At 47.1% G+C, this 16,589-nt stretch overlaps 1 protein-coding gene across 1 annotated transcript; it reads left to right on the forward strand.

Moving 5' to 3' along the window:
* Positions 1 to 7,594: 7,594 nt before the first annotated feature.
* On the forward strand, positions 7,595 to 12,952 carry LOC147748050 (apolipoprotein L domain-containing protein 1-like). Its single transcript, XM_086958179.1, has 2 exons — positions 7,595 to 7,742; positions 10,150 to 12,952. The coding sequence occupies exons 1-2, from the start codon at positions 7,729 to 7,731 to the stop codon at positions 10,913 to 10,915; spliced, it is 780 nt and encodes a 259-aa protein (XP_086814305.1). The 5' UTR covers positions 7,595 to 7,728; the 3' UTR covers positions 10,916 to 12,952.
* The last annotated feature ends 3,637 nt before the right edge of the window (positions 12,953 to 16,589 follow it).

The raw sequence follows: 16,589 nt of genomic DNA on the forward strand, positions 1-16,589 counted from the left end.
GTAAGGGTTTGGCTGCAGGCCATGCGTAGCAGGGGTTGGATTAACGTATGTGTTGGACCTGGCCTCGTGGCATGGTTCCCCCCGTTCCTCAGTGTCCCGTTAGCCCAGCCCTGCACCCCGAAGCCCCTGGTCCTCCCGTTCCCTGTCCGCCCCGCTCCCTACACGACCCCACCAACGGACGACCATCCCTGCATGCTCCTCCCGGTACCAGGCGCCCTGAACCTGCAGCACCCCACAGGGCCATCAGCTGCCATTACCCTTCCCGAGGTCCCTGACTCCATAGCCTTGCCCGACCCTGGTCCCAGCGAAACTTAGGCTGCAGACGCGCCATGCCCGGCTGGGAGGTAGAGGGCTTCCCGAGTAAGATAGGACCAAAGAGTTTCAATTGCACCTCCGGCCTCCATTGGGGGACTGGTTTCTCTCACACCTCTGGCCTTCCCCTGTGGGCTGGTTTCGATCACACCTCTGGCCTTCCCGAGAGCGGGGTCCAGACCCTGCTGGGCGTCTGGGAATCCCTGGACGCTTCTTCAAGAGTATCAAAGGGCCAGCCGACGGAACTCTCCGACCACCAGCCCCGAGGCATGAGATATCCGCCTGCGAGGGTCCGGACATCAAAGGGCCACTGCGCTATATCAAGGGCCGCCCAAGAACTAGCGGGCAGTTGTATCCTGGACAAGAGATCCCTGCGGATCTGATCGCGGCTCAACCCTTGGGGAGAAGACTGAACTTTGGAACTTATTGAGCCCTGCTGACGCTGTCGCGGCTCATCCTCGTAAAGAAGGAACTGGAACCTCGGAGCCCTGCTGACCTCGTCGCGGCTCATCCTTGAAACTCTAAGGACATTTGTTGAACACCCTGAGCCCTGCTGACGTTGTTGCGGCTCCTCAAGAACTGACAGACACTCTGTTCACTCCGGATCGAGCCCTGCTGACCTCGTCGCCGCTCGAGGAGAACCCTGGTCCGGCTGGACCATCAACGCTACCAACACGACCTGGAGCGAGAGGAGTGAGTACAGCAGCTAGTACGACCACCATCGCCCGTAGCCCCCGGCTCGAGGATTGAGAGCTGTGCGCAGGGTACGCTTCGTACTGGCCTAATACTGAGACTTTCCCGCTTCCCTACTCCGCACAACCGAGACTTTACGATCCCTCGATCGCTTGTAAATAAGTGTTCATTTTGCCTAAAGCTCTACTTCTGATAAAGAACTTGATTACTGAAATCCACGGTGTGGTGTCCGTTCATAAGTGTGGTGTGAGCTCAGTGTGTACGATCTTAGACCCGGAGTCCTCCCCGGCGAGGACTTCGCGTTAGGACTGTGCAGTATTCCTGGGAGAGGTGGGTCATGGGGGGGTCGGGAGAGTATATCCTGGCCCCTGGGATCGCCCCTTCTAACAGCATGGTAATTAAATATTACTTTGCTTTAAAAAAAACCATAGAATTCCACTGAAACAGAGGTTAAAATAATGCTATAGTTAGTTGTAATGTTTAGTAACGACATAGGGTTTTAAACTCTATAAATCACAGAAATTCACCAATTATAGTTATCTCAAGTAACTATAACTCATGCACTCGCCATTCACAGTTACCCTACATATTACATCGCTCATGACACCGTCATTGTTACTGAACATTTCAACTATTAGGGTCGCTTTAACCTTTTGTATTTTTCAGTGAAAAAATTAAATATATTTATATATATTCACTTAAAAAACCATAGGTTTCAGGCCTTATATAGTTAGGAATTAGCATTTAAAAACCCATTGAAATTGCTCCTATATAGGTAGTTGTACTAACTATATTTCGCGCACCCGCAATCCACTGCTGATGATATATTACATCATTCATGACATGGTCAGTGACATCACTGATGACATCTCAAATGACATCACTGAAGACATCTCATTTGACATCACTGATGACATCATTCAGTGACTGTGTGTTTCTGTAAAGTTTAAATATGTTTTTCATATTGAAGAATGAGTGGATGTATAAGTGTCTGGATGAAGGATTTAGTAGGTTCGTGACTGACTGTATGAGTGAGTGATTAAATGTGTCTTACTAAATGCATGGGTTAGTGACTAAACTGTCTGAATGTGTGCATCAGTATGTCTGTTGTTGAGTAAGCTGCTGCATGTGTTGATCAGTAGCTATATGAGTGGCTATATGGGTTATTGATTGGTTGCCCAGGTATTTGAATGGGAGACTGAGTGTGTGTGTGGGTGGCTGGGAGGTGTGTGACTCTGTGCATAGATGTGTGAGCAGTTGATTCACTAGGTGTATGAGTTCAAGAGATGCTAGGAAATCTATTACTGTTTAACTTGGCAATCAGTATATAGTTAAAATACATGAATTATACATTCACCCTGCTGGCAAATTCTTCCTTTTAGAAGAGTTTTTATAATTATATTTGTACATAGTTGATTGTTTTTACTGCTGTTTTGGTAACATGTTTTTAAATACTGATGGAACATCTCTACCATAATGTATTAAGGCCTTACATCCTCGAATTATATGTAGCATGTCTGCACTTTATGGAAGCATTCTTTGCGCAAGGGATCTAAGCAATCTTTCGGGGGGACTTGGTTTGTACATATGTATAATACGAAAGAGAATTGCATTGGTTATCCCGTGAATAATTTTCATAATTTTTAGCCATAATGTGTTGTTGTGATTAATTATTATCGTAATTTGCCGATTTGTTTTTTTTTTGAGCTTATATGGATTGTTATGACAACCCGAATAAAAGCTTTTGAAATGAAATGAAAATGAGTTCAAGAGTGCATGTGGAAACAGCTATATGGGCGGTTGACTGTGTTCATGGGTGTGTTGGTGAGTGAATGGATATCTCAGTGCTACATGTCCAAGTAAGTACATATGTAAAGCACAGTGCATGTGAGAGTTGGCATATATAAATGACTATACATGAGAGCCAGTGAATGTGCAAGTGGCTGTATGGATCATTGTGTACTTGTATCAGTGATTGTATAAGATAGTAAGTATGTGTTAGTACATGTTTGAATAAGTAAGGTGTTGTGTGTATAACTGTATAGTTTAGGAAATGGAAGTGTGATTGATTCTTTGCATGACTGACTAGGTGTGTGAGTAACTCCATGGATGAGTGGCAGTGTGTGAGTGTCTGTATAGGTGTATGAGTGCATATGATAGTGTTGTATTGATGAGTGACTGTATGTATGAGTGATTCTATGGGTGAATGAGTGAATGTGTGTGTAGACCTAGGAATCAGTGAGTGCGTATGTAGTAACTGGTATTGGTGTGTCAATGGTTTCAAGAATGGTAGTCTGTATTTAACACTGGGTGTATCAAAGGTTATATTAGAGTGTGATGAGGTGCATCGTATTATCACATAAATGATATCATCAGTGTTGTGATCAGTGATGTCATTTGAGATGTCATCAGTGATGTCAATGACCATGTCATGAATGATGTAATATGTGACATCATCAGCAGTGGATTGCGGGTGCGCGAAATATAGTTAGTACAACTAACTATATAGGAGTAATTTCAATGGTTTTTTAAATGCTAATTCCTAACTATATAAGGCCTGAAACCTTTGGTTTTTAAGTGAATTTGCAAGGTTTTTTAAATGCTAATTCCTAACTATATAAGTCCTGAAACCTATGGTTTTTTAAGTGAATTTGCAAGGTTTTTTAAATGCTAATTCCTAACTATATAAGGCTTGAAACCTATGGTTTTTTCAGTGAATTTTCAAGGTTTTTTAAATGCTAATTCCTAACTATATCAGGCGTGAAACCTATATTTTTTTTCAATAAATTTCCAAGGTTTTGTAAATGCTAATTCTATTAGCGGATAACGTTTATATATGTTATTATCCTTCTGGGACCACCTGAGCAGCCATCTTGTTTCTCAGGAGAAGTGAGGCACAAGAGAGCCCAAAACAAGAGTGGAAAACGTGAAAAGGGGGCAGGGTTGAGACCCCTTGACCCCCTAGCCCTTCTCAGGGGATACCAGAAGGACCACCAAGTGCAATCGTGGGGTATGCGCAAGGTACGCGTACCCTACCCGTACGGTGCTAGTACTCCGCAAATTTTTTTTATTTTTTTTGCCCTTGGGGGTCCTTTTGGGACCCCCTGAGAAGGGCTAGAGGGTTGGGGGTCTCTACCCTGCCCCCTTTTCGTGTTTTCCACTCTTGTTTTGGGCTCTCTTGTGCCTCAGTTCTCCTGAAAAACAAGATGGTGGCCAACACTTCCTGGTTTGGACCGTTTGGAATGTTGACAGTCGACTGCCAGCCAATCAGAAACTCGCTCGCACACGTAAGGGTACGCGCACGTACACGTACTGTACGCGTTACGGTGCGCGTACGGTGAGTGCATATAGATATATATTTTGCTCAAATTCATTTTCTCAACAACTACTGGAGGGATTTTCACCAAATATAGAAAAGGCACTACTGCATACCTGTCCCTACCATTTTGCCAAGTTTGGTGTAATTCCGTTCAGCCGTTCGGGCTGTAGCCGTGTCCAAAGGTCCCATAGAAAATGCCATTTGAAAATTTTCAAATTCAATTTTCTCAAGAACTACTGGAGGGATTTACACCAAACATACAAAAGGCACTGCTCCATACCAGTCCCTACCATTTTGCCAAATCTGGTATAATTCCGTTCAGCCGTTCGAGCTAAAGCCTTAGCTAATATATATATATATATATATATATATATATATATATATATATATATATATATATATATATATATATATATATATATATATATATTCTTATTTTGCTAGTTGATGCTGTGGCTATGATGTTTTTGTGCACGTACTCCCACAGAGCACCATCATATATAGCATATACTGGAGGGTGTCCTTAGCATATGGTGGGGATGTCGAATCAGGAATGTTCTCAGATCCTTCCTGTAGAGGCGGAGTGAAGGGATATTTAGTCTTTGTGTGTGGTTAAATCATCTGCTACTTTGGGCGTGGGGCAGGAAAATGATTGTTTCCTAGTCCTTTCCTTTCTGGCTCGCTGCGTTTCACATCCGGCATGTTGAGCCTGTAGCTGTTCATTGAGCTTCTGAGATCACAAGCTCGCAGGCTGGAGAGATTGTCTGCGTGCCTGGTGGTGAAGGCTTTATGGATATGACAGGGGGCTTTAAATATGATGCGGGCTGGTGGGGGAGCCTGTTTGAATTCAATGGGGCACGGCACAAACTGGTTTGTTTAGTTTACATCAACATTTTCGTACCATGGTGTTATTTTAAAGCAAGTTTCCCATGGGTGATGATAGCTCAGCGGACATTTCCTTTTGCCACTTTCAGCCACCGTAGGGTTGAGGAGACATGGAACAATGGCACACCCATGCCATGCTCAGGGTTGAATTGGGATCGAAAATCGGCCCAGGCACACCAAAATAAAGTGGTCCACATTTGCGTATTGCCTTTCCGCAAAATACTGCTTCCGCAAGGTTTTATGAAAAGAAAGGGGGTGGGGGCATGTTTTATTAACTTCACTTAGATTTTTAAAAAATGCACAGATTAGTTCACACTGCTGAGCCACACATGAATGCAAGTGAGACTATGTCTGCTCAGGCCCCTTCCCAGGGGCGGCTCTAGGCTCATGGCGGCCCTGGGCAGGGAGCGTAGGTTGGGGGCCCCGGAAGAGGGGGTCCGGGCGGGGCCGAGCGCGGAGGGCAGTGAAGAGTGGGGGGGTCAGGGTGTTTGGAAGTGGAACAGAGCTGGAGGCCGCCAAATCCCTGCCAGGGGCCGCCACGCAAATATGTATCCATCCTAAGAGGATTATTATATTAAGGATATATATTGGCGTGGTAGCCCCTCTGGTTTGTTGGCCCTGTGCAGGTGCACAGCTTGCACATGCCTAAGGCCGCCCCTGCTTCCCCCACTCAATCAGCATACAGGGCCGCCCGGCGAGAGAAAGGGCGTGATACCTCTGCCCATCTGCCTCTAGAAAGGCCACTCAGGCACCCACTGGGCCGCTGGCAGCATCCTAATAGCACAGACAGCCCCCAGGAGATCTCTATCACATTTTGCCACTCAAGCCTGCACTCTGTCCTGCTCTTACACGCCCCTCCCACAGAGGTGAGTCCAACGCCCCACACCAGTTTCTCTTACCCACTTTTTCCGGTCCATGCGTGATGTGCTAATCCAGTGCAGTGTTTTTCTTTGAATTCTGGAACGTATATCCCTGTATTATTATGGAATAAACAAGACTACAAGTCCCAGAATTCAAAGAGAAAGCCTGGACTGGAGCAGCACATCACTCGTGCACCTGAGAAACTCGACAGGGATGACTAATAAATTTCAGAATCGGAGCCCTATAAAAGAGTTCTGTGGTTTAAATGGTTTGCTGTGCACCGCGCAGGTCTCATGTTTTGAACCCAGGGCAATAGGTCGTGGGGTTAATGCGCCTGCTGCATAAGTCTGTATGCTCTCAGCAGGTCACAGTCCGTTATCACTAAGCGGGAAAAGCGCAACCACTACATAGCTCCGTCGAGGTGTGTCATTCAGGAATCGAGTTTGCATCGCAGGACAGCTCAGAAGGTAAGGGCACCCGCCGCAAGGGTCCCCTCCGCGAGGCACTTGGCCTGATCTGACTTGAATAACTCCAGGGTTTAATGCACCGGCTGCAGCGTGCTCTCTGTCTCCGCAGGTCACATTATTTTACATCCGTAGCATAGCTCAAGGGGTTAACGCAAGTGCTGCCGAACCCTACCTCTCTGCAGGTCACGTGGCGTGAACTCAGTAGGAGAGATCAGGGCCCAAGCTATCTGCATGTAGGTCGCAGGGTCTGATTTCAGGAGGGTAACTCAAGGGGTTAATGCTGCACGGCCCTGTTTCTCTGAAGGTCGAAGGGTGTAAACGCAATAGGACAGACCCAGAATATAATGCCCCCCCTCCCTAGCTCTATTTCTCTGGATGTGACAGTGTCTGATCTCAGTAGGATAGCTGGCTCAGGGGGTTAATGCACCCCCTGCATAGCTCTATTTCTCTGGCTGGGACAGGGTCTGATCTCAGTAGGTTAGCTGGCTCGGGGGGTTAATGCACCCCCTGCATATCTCTACCTCTCTGGCTGGGACAGGTTCTGATCTCAGTAGGATAGCTGGCTCGTGGGGTTAATGCACCCCCTGCATAGCTCTATTTCTCTGGCTGGGACAGGGTCTGATCTCAGTGGGATAGCTGGCTCGGGGGGTTAATGCACCCACTGCATATCTCTACTTCTCTGGCTGGGACAGGTTCTGATCTCAGTAGGATAGCTGGCTCGGAGGGGGGGGGGGGGGGGGGGGGTTAATGCACCCGCTGCATAGCTCCATTTCTCTGGCTGGGACAGGGTCTGATCTCAGTGGGATAGCTGGCTCGGGGGGTTAATGCACCCGCGGCAGTGTTCCTCCTCACTCTCTCTTCTGGTAACAGCCCAGCGTGGTCTCTTCCTCCCCGTCACATCCCATGTCCTATCCCATGTCCTGCGGCCGAGGAACAAACGTGACGGTGGGAGGGGTGGGGGTGAGGATGTGACGCCATCCCTTGATGAGGTCAGGGGAGGGACAGGAGCCTTAACCGGGAGGCGCTATAAATACAAAGACCGGCCTGCAGAGTCGGAGAGTAAGGAGGGCTGGCGGACTGAGCTGAGGGGTCGGGCCCAGGAACAGGAATCACTCGATCGAGCCTCGAGAACCACGACTGGCGTGAGTGCGAAAGTCACGACCAGCTGACACGAGCGTTGGAATCAAGAAAATGGGCGCTGCAAGGTGAGTCTGAGAGGGAGATACAAAGAACGCGCACTGCGGGCAACAACTGAGAGGGAGATACAAAGAACGCGGACTGCGGGCAACAACTGAGAGGGAGATACAAAGAACGCGCACTGCGGGCAACAACTGAGAGGGAGATACAAAGAACGCGCACTGCGGGCAACAACTGAGAGGGAGATACAAAGAACGCGCACCGCGGGCAACAACAGGTCAAATGGTTGTTGTTGGTTACAGTGAGGAGTCTGGGGCCTCGGTGCGGGGTTGCTTCGCGAGGGGCCTCGGGTGAGGGGGAACTGGAACATTGACCAAAGTAACCCAGAGGGTGAGGGCCAGTAGAGAGAGGGGTAAAAGGAAGGGGATTTGGGAGTTTTTGGTAGGGGTAATTGATGCGGGGTTCTGGGGGTGCTGGTGATTCATTTAAATTGCCTGAAGTTAATGATTCCGTGGGTGTAGGGTGCCCTAGGGTTTGGGCTAGCTTTGGTGAGGGTCATGGAGACAATTGAGCCTGGTTTGGGAGGGCTCTGCGTTGAGGGCCCTAGAGGGTGAGCAGGCCCCAAATGAGAGGCCTCTCTGTGAGGCTGTCCTTCGGGTGAGGGGACTGGGCCAATGGAGTGCAGGTAGAAGGCACCATGGGTCAGGGTGTATGAGGGATGGGGCCACAGTATCTGTGTGTAGGGGGTATCAGCGAGGGGATGTGCCAGTGACTGACCCGAGTATGTATCATGCATCTTTGGGATGAGAAGGCCAAGGAAGGTTGTAGGCACCCCGAGAGACCAAAGAAGTCTGGGAGGTACGGGGTTCCTGAGTGTTTAGAGTCCTGAATTATAAAGGGCCAGGGGCTGAAGGGGGTCAGGGGCGAGGAGGGGCATGTGCTGGTGGTAATGATGGTAAGATGCAAGGCCTGGAGGTGGATGAAGCCTGGAGCCTGGAAGGGTCTGTGTGTGAGTGGGAACTGTGCCTAAGGTGGTATGATGAAAAAGAGGATAAGGACTGTAAGTGAGGGAGTCTGTTGGGAGTGAGTGTCGTGGTGGGAGGTGGCCTAGCTCTGGAAAACCTTGGACCAAGAGACTTGGGAATTGTGAGATGTGGTGCATGGAAAAATATTTCTTGTGTAATGTTAACAAGGTATTTGCAGTTCCTTGAAAATAATTTCGCATAATTTAGTAATTCTAGATATATCGGTGTTCTATGAACAATCATTTGTGTATTTGGTTAATAATAGATGCAGATCTTTGACTATTGAAGTATATAATTATTTGATCACGAGTGGGCTTGGTGTATTTTTTTCAAAGGATTTTTTTCGTTGTTACTGAAATGGATTAGGTATTTTGTGAACAATAGATTGTGTTTTGTTAACCGTAACTTATAGATCGACTCCATAATTTGACAGTCGTTATAGTAAGTTGAAGAACAATTTGGATATTTGATTCACAAGTAATTACAATACTGTTAAATATCCATGTATGCATTTGCACAACAGTTGATGTAGGTATTTTGTTAACTGTTTATGTAGAAGGTTAAAGATCCATGTAGGTATCTTGTTATGCATGGATTGCTGTACTTCACAAACATAGCTGATTTGGTGAGTTTAAGTAACTGATCAACACCTGGATATAGGCATTTAATTAAAAATGAATTTTAATTAATAACTGATTCACTCATTTGTATAACAGTACACTCAGATTTTTGGTCCGTGTTCAGTTTTATTTGTTTAGCGATTGTCTTTGCAATCATTTTATAAGCTACCATTCAGGTATATGATTAATACTTGATTTAGTTATTTGTTTAATGATTCATTTAATTATTTTTCTTAAGTGATGTGAACATATTTGGGTAGTAGAAAATCCCCTTTATTTTGTTAAAAACTGATTTCCATAGTTGTACAATGATTGCTTTAGGCGTTTGCTATAATTTTTGGAAGGTATTTGGTTGATGGCAGTTTTAGATTTTTCTTATAACTATTAAGGTAGTTTCCATAAACATCATTGATGTTCATCTATTTTTAGCAACATTATTAAATATATCTATATGCAAATGTTAAAGTTCTGCGTAAGTATTTGGTCAGCGATATATTTAGGCATTTGATAGTTGAAAAACATTTTTGTCATAACGATTTCTGTAACTGTCATTTTAGCTATTTAGTTATAGATGTACATACATATCAGTCAAATAAGTTAGGTATTTACTAGATTGAGGTATTCAGTTGGAAATAGGCGTTTATATATAATCAGGAACAGTTTTAGGTATTTGTTTACTAATACTTTTAGGCATGCAATTGATGATAGCTTTGGGTATTAGGTTAATGGTGGATTTAGGCATTTGGCCCTCCCTGGCTGTACTATGGTTGACGCTGCTATGTTGCTAGAATTTTAGTTAATAATATAATGCTTGCTATTTCTACTTCCAGGGATACAGAAGAATGTGACGAGGCCTGTACCCCCCTCCTTCCGCCTGATGATGCCGGCCCAGCTGCGTCCTTCCTGTTGGACCGCCGAAGCCGCCTGCGGCAGCACACGTGCCGCCTGCGACGCATCGCTGCCCGGATTGAGCGTCTGCGCAAAGGGACCCGCGCAGCCAGCGTGGCGGGCAGCTGCCTGGGGGCTGCTGGGGCGACTGCCGCTGTAGTAGGCCTCTCCCTAAGTCCCATCACATTGGGAGCTTCTCTGCTGGCCTCAGCTGTGGGGCTGGCCGTGGCGGCAGCCGGCGGCGCTGCCAATGTTGCTTCTGACCTGTCTGCTGCACTCTACAGTGCCCGGGAGCTGAAGCGCGTACGGGGCATTGCTCAGGACTCCCGCCAACTTGTGGAAGAGGCACTGCTGCGTCTGGAGCTCCTAAGGCGGGAACAAGGCCCAGCAAGTAACAGCGGGGCCATCTCGCTCGGCGACTGCACTAGTTTCGCGCTGCTCTTTGGGGCTCACGACTTCCTGGTTCCTGAAGCCCCCGAAGCAGCCAGCAAGGTCGGGCAAGCAGTGCTGCGGGCCAAAACAACAAGACTAGCCCAAACTTTGGAGGCCTGTACGCGCGCACTAGATGCCATCTGCCATCGACTGCTGACGGGTGATGAGGAGGAGCTACACGGCCACCGACGGGAATCCCTGTATGGTATCCCTGGCAAGGACAGCATTATAGTAGTTTCTGGACTGTGTAGGAGCAACCAAAGGGGTTGGCGCTGAGATGGACAGAGAAATCAGATACATGTGATTTGTTTAATATTATTGCCTGATAATGGAGTGTGCAGCCACTCATGGTGTGTCTAGACTATGGGTAATGGCCTAATCAGGAATTAACTGTGGGTGGGTGATGTGTGTTAGAGGGTTGGAGAGTATGTGGAGTTGCCTATAGGTAAGAAATGGAGTCCGAATGAGGCTCAGTGGGTGTTGTGCTGGGTTACACGGCGGGTTATGTACTAACCGAAGACTATAGAGTCAGAGACAGAGTTTGGTGTTAGACTGAAGTACAGGTGAGAAAGGCACCTGCTTGAAATCATACAGCAAGTCAGTGATAGTGCTATACGTACGCACAAGGAGGCCTAGAGAGACTCACCTGGGGGAACACAGAGAGTCAGTGGAATTGCTGGACTTCTTATTAGTCTCTATCTCGAGTTCACACAGTTAGTAACAGCTTGAATTAGACTGAGGCACAAAGAGAATACGGGCAGGCCTGAGGTCACACAAAGAGTCCTTAGATGCTGGGTTTAGACTACGGCATGGGGAGAAGAGAGTACACGCCTAAGATCATACAGAAGGACAGTAGTACGATTGGACATAAGCTGCAACCAGGGTATTAAGTGGGCCGGGTGCAGCTGGTGCTCAGCACAGCAGTTCTTAAAAGCAGGTGCTGAGACGGGTTCCTATTGGGCTCTCCATTTTTGCCCCCACCTCAGGAGGAAGTTTTTTAGGTCGAGCATGGGCAGCGCATGTGCTGCTCTGCGGCATGCTGTAATGGAGTATGGAATAGAATCCCCGCCCACTCTCCGCCCATATTTGTTATTGGCTTGTGTCATTGTCCGTCGTCAAATGCTGGCTTCTGATTTGTTAATAGGCTAGTTAGTCACTCTTTAGTACCGCCTTGTCTTCATTTGTAATCTCCCATGAGGACTGGCCCTTTTACTTCTGTTGTTAGACGGTACGTCTTTTTTAGTCTGTAAGCAATATTTTCTTTAATGAGTTTCTCTTACTGCAGGCATGACATGCTTTCCTGCAACATTCAGTGCGTCATGCTCGCTTTCACTTTCAGAGCAGCCCAGGACAATGGCAGCCGCCTCTTTAAATATGTCTTGTATTTACAAGAGTTTGAGCTATTGGCATTGTAAATGACAATGCCTTTTATTTAATGTGTTAATTAGCAAAACAGATAAATGAAAGACATTGTCATTTACAATGCCAATAGCTTAAACTCTCGTAAATACGAGACATATTGCAATGAAAATGCGTGTTTAACTGCAACAGTGCCACCCTTCACTGCCTTTGATGCAACTCCAAGAGACTCAATATCGTTTCTTTCACAGTCTCATTATTTCAGAATTAAAGCATTTTCAATATCCTATACAGCGATGCAATAGTTGTTGCTTATTTATTTAATGCAACTAACAACTATTTGTAAAACCAATAGTCCTGGCATGAAGGTGTAATGTTACTTGTTGTATTATATATTTGAATGCAATGACAGAAGCAGCAAAATACCAGTCGGGCGGCACACTGTGCTAAGTACAGATCTTTAGCTTGCTTTTCAAGCCATGCTCTAATTCCATCAGTCACGCCCCCTTGAAAGAACCCTCAGTTTTTTTCACCCCACTTAAAGCCCTGGCTGTGGCATTAGGAAGGGAAGGGGCTCGCCTGAACTCACAGAGAGGCAGCTGGTGAGGCTACTGAGCACAGACCGCTTCCCCAGAAACATATCTCCAGCCCAAGGCAACACAATAAATCTGCATGTAGCCAGAAAAGGCGACACGTGGGACAGCACTGTGGGGGAGCTGATGAAAGGTGCTGTGGAGGAGCTGATGAAAGGTGCACAGGGGTGGTGGCCTTGCACCCTTGTCCAGACTTTTTGAATATATTTGTCATATGCTCATCCCTTAAGAAGAGGGCGTGTTTATGTGTGAGGGGACTCAACTGGTGTGAGGGTGGCACAGGCGTGGGGTCCACACAGGAGCCTTTCCCCAGTTCTTGTATGCAGTTATTTATGTGAATAATAAAAGATTTCTCTATCAACCTACTTTCTCTAATTTGACTGAAGTATTCCTCCCCACCCAAAGTGCAGGGCCCTGCACCCCTTTCTGGGTGGCAACCCTAGGGTATTAGGCAGTGGTCGAAGTGGGGGAAAAAAAGTAGGGGAACTGTGGGCGGAGAATCGGTGGGCGAGAATAACCCATGGATTGGGTCAGTGGGTGGAGTCAGAGGGGTGGCAGAGAGAGCAAAATATCCACATTTTTTGTATTAGTTTCCCATTTCACTAACCAGTTACAGCTTATTACGTTATTTATTTTAACCACTGGTTACACATGTTTATTTAAGGTTTAATATGAGTTATTGACATTAAAATACATTCACAAAGTGGGATACGTTTCCTATCACAGAATGTCCAAAATATCCTTAAAAGTGGAATCACAAGCCATTTGTCTCCCATCCATGGAGTTTCTGTCATCAGCACATCTCCTCCCTTTTTCCACAAGAGCAGTTCAAACATGACTGGCAAAACATCCTTGTTTGCAAATGTTTTCCACATAATTATGGCTCTGCTTCACTTTGTACCAGAGCACGGTTACAAGCCGAATAGGGAGGAGACTCTCATTTTAATAAACACGGGGATTTGCAAGCCATAATGCCCCTGACTAACAGAATTTAAGTTCTTGAAATGCATTGGGCTACCAAATAAAATCATGGCATGTGGAACCTACCTCGGATTCCTGAGCTTTTTTGTGAACAAGCACACATCGTAAAACATTGAGTAAAATGAATTGATGATGAAATTATTATTAAAAGTGTAAAATGGTCAGTTTACCTATGAAGAAAGAAAGAGTAAATATATCGCTATTGATTCATTTGATTCAAACTTCAGAGTTCGGCTGTGCAGCCTGAATGAATCGTACCACAGGTTCAGATTGGTTTCAGTATATTGCAAACAGCGTTTAGAGACGAGCGCAAAGCAGGCTCTGCACACCATTAAGATATGAAAATGGACTACATACGTTTAACACAAGGATTACCAGGGAGTGCATCTCTTCCCTTTAACCATTAGTTCTGCCATATTTGCCACACAAAACATAATCTGCTGCATAATCTGACACTTTTAAATAATAAATTGTTTATAGCTCAAACAGATCAAAAGTTACTAAAAAATGTGACTTGCGCTGCTGTGAAGTGGTGGGCTCTTTGCAAAGGTTGACTGGTCATCTTTCTCACTGCTGCAGTTGTATGTTCCACTGGTACTAATAAGCCAACATCTTTGCAGAGACTGGTATCATGTGTAAAATGTCAAAATAATAAAGTATCAGAAAATGTACAGCACCACTAATACCAGTGTAGGGTGTCAGAGCACTTTACATCACACATATTACACAGAGACAATCAATCAGACGTGTGTAAATCACTGTATAGGAAATGTTACATAAGACAAAGGACTACAAGCTGTAGGAGTCACATGACAACCATACTAGAAGGCAGAATAGTTGAATAGTGATTGGTCTGGAGAAACACAAACTCAGAATTTAAAACGTAATACCATGGTTGGGAGTTCTCTTTGATAATCAGAATTGATTTCTACACAAATGAACCCTTTTTTGCAACATTAGGATAATCAAAGACTGGGAAAAAACCATAACACTCTAATTTATACCTTGCAGTTTGCATGCAGCTCTTACATGACAGTTAATAGTTCAGTGGTCTATGTTAGGATTTTAACTTATTAACTGCAAGTAACAATAGGGTTTTTCTGACAAAAGCAGTAGCCCACTGACCTATTTATATTATGTGCACTTTGTGATCTGCATGGTACATGTTCTTTGTAGCAGGCATATTAACCCTCTGCGCTTCCTTTCCAGGAGTCAAAACGTCCACTAGACCATGGGTACTCACAAACTTTCTCTCAGGGGCCAAATTTACAGTGTGAGTTGTGTCCGAGGGCCGCACCAGTGGGGGCAGGGTCAGTGGAGGAGGGGGCGGGGCTACAGCAACAAAGAAAACTGACCATGAGATTGAACACAGGTCCCTGCAGCAGACGGCTTCATCCACTGAGCCACCAGACCGGCATACACATACATATCTCTCTCTCTATATATCTCTCTCTCTCTCTCTCTCTCTCTCTCTCTCTGGCTCACTCAGACTGTCTCACTCCCTCTCACCCCCTCTCACTCTCCCTGATTCCCTCTGTCTCACTCACTCTGACTGTCTCACTCCCCCTCTCTCTCTGTCTCTCTCTCTCTGTCTCCCGCTCGCTCTCTGACTGTCTCCCTCTTCTTACCTCTCCCTCTCTGTCTCCCTCTCTCTCTCTGTCTCCCTCTCTCTCCTTCCCTCTCCCTCTCTGTCTCCCTCACTGTCTCCCTCCTCATTCTGTCACCCTCCTCACTCTGTCACCCTCCTCCCTCTGTCGCCCTCCCACTCCCTCCCTCTGTCTGTCACCCTCCTCCCTCCCTCTGTCTGTCACCCTCCTCCCTCTCTCTGTCTGTCACCCTCCTCCCACCCTCCCTCTGTCTGTCACCTTCTGTCTCCCTTTCTCTGTCTTCCTCTCCCTTTCTCTGTCTCCCTTCCTCTCCTTTTCTCTGTCTCCATCCCTCTCCCTCTCTTTGTCTCCCTCTCTTTGTCTCCCTCCCTCTCCCTTTCTCCCTCTCCCTCCCTCTCCCTCTCCCTCTCTTTGGCTCCCTCTGTCTGTATCCATCTGTCTCCCTCCCTCTCCCTCCGTCTGTCTCCCTCTCTTTGTCTCCCTTCCTCTGTCCCCCTCCACCCTCTGCTTCCCTCCTCCCTCTGTCTGTCTGTCCCCCTCTCTCTGTCTCCGCCTGTCTCCCTCCCTCTGTTTGGCGTCCTCTGTCTGTCTCCCTCCCTCTGTCTGTCTCCCTACCTGTCTCCCTCTCCCTCAGACTGTCTCACTCCCTCTCACCCCCTCTCTCTCCCTCTCTCTATCCCTGATTCCCTCTGTCTCACTCACTCTGACTGTCTCTCTCCCCCTCTCTCTCTGTCTACCTCTCGCTCTCTCTCTGTCTCCCTCTCTCTCTGTCTCCCTCTCTCTCTCTCTGTCTCTCTCTCCTTACCTCACCCTCTCTGTCTCCCTCTCTCTCCTTCCCTCTCCCTCTCTGTCTCCCTCACTCTGTCTCCCTCCTCCCTCTATTGCCCTCCTCCCTCCGTCTTTCTGTCTGTCTCCCTCCGTCTGTCTCCCTCCCTCTGTCTGTCTCCGTCTGTCTCCCTCCCTTGGTCCGTCTCCCTCCCTCTGTCTCCCTCCCTCTCCCTTTGTCTGTCTCCCTCTCTCTGTCTCCCTTTTCCTCCCTCCCTCGCTCTCCCTCTGTCTGCCTCCCTTTCCCTCCCTCCTTTTCAAAGCCTCCCTCCCTCTCCCTCTGTCTGCCTCCCTTTGCCTCCTTTTCCCTCCCTCCTTTCCCTCCCTCCCTGGCTGCACGCGGATGCCATGTACAAGATTACCTGCCAGGTCATGTGGGGATGCTGTTGCTGGGAGAACGGGGTCACTTGTGGAAAGTGCACATCACTCGGTGTAGTCAGCCGGGCCTCGGAATAGCGCGGCGCTCAGGCAAGAGCTGGAGAGGCTCTCCGCTACAAACGGCCTCTGTTTTAACCCCCTGTTCCCCGGGGATGTCACACGAGATCGGGGATCAGCAGCGACACCCACAGTCAGGATTAAACGGGG

This window comes from Lissotriton vulgaris, chromosome 1_1, assembly GCF_964263255.1.
Source record: "Lissotriton vulgaris chromosome 1_1, aLisVul1.2, whole genome shotgun sequence".
In the NCBI taxonomy this organism is placed as follows: domain Eukaryota; kingdom Metazoa; phylum Chordata; class Amphibia; order Caudata; family Salamandridae; genus Lissotriton; species Lissotriton vulgaris.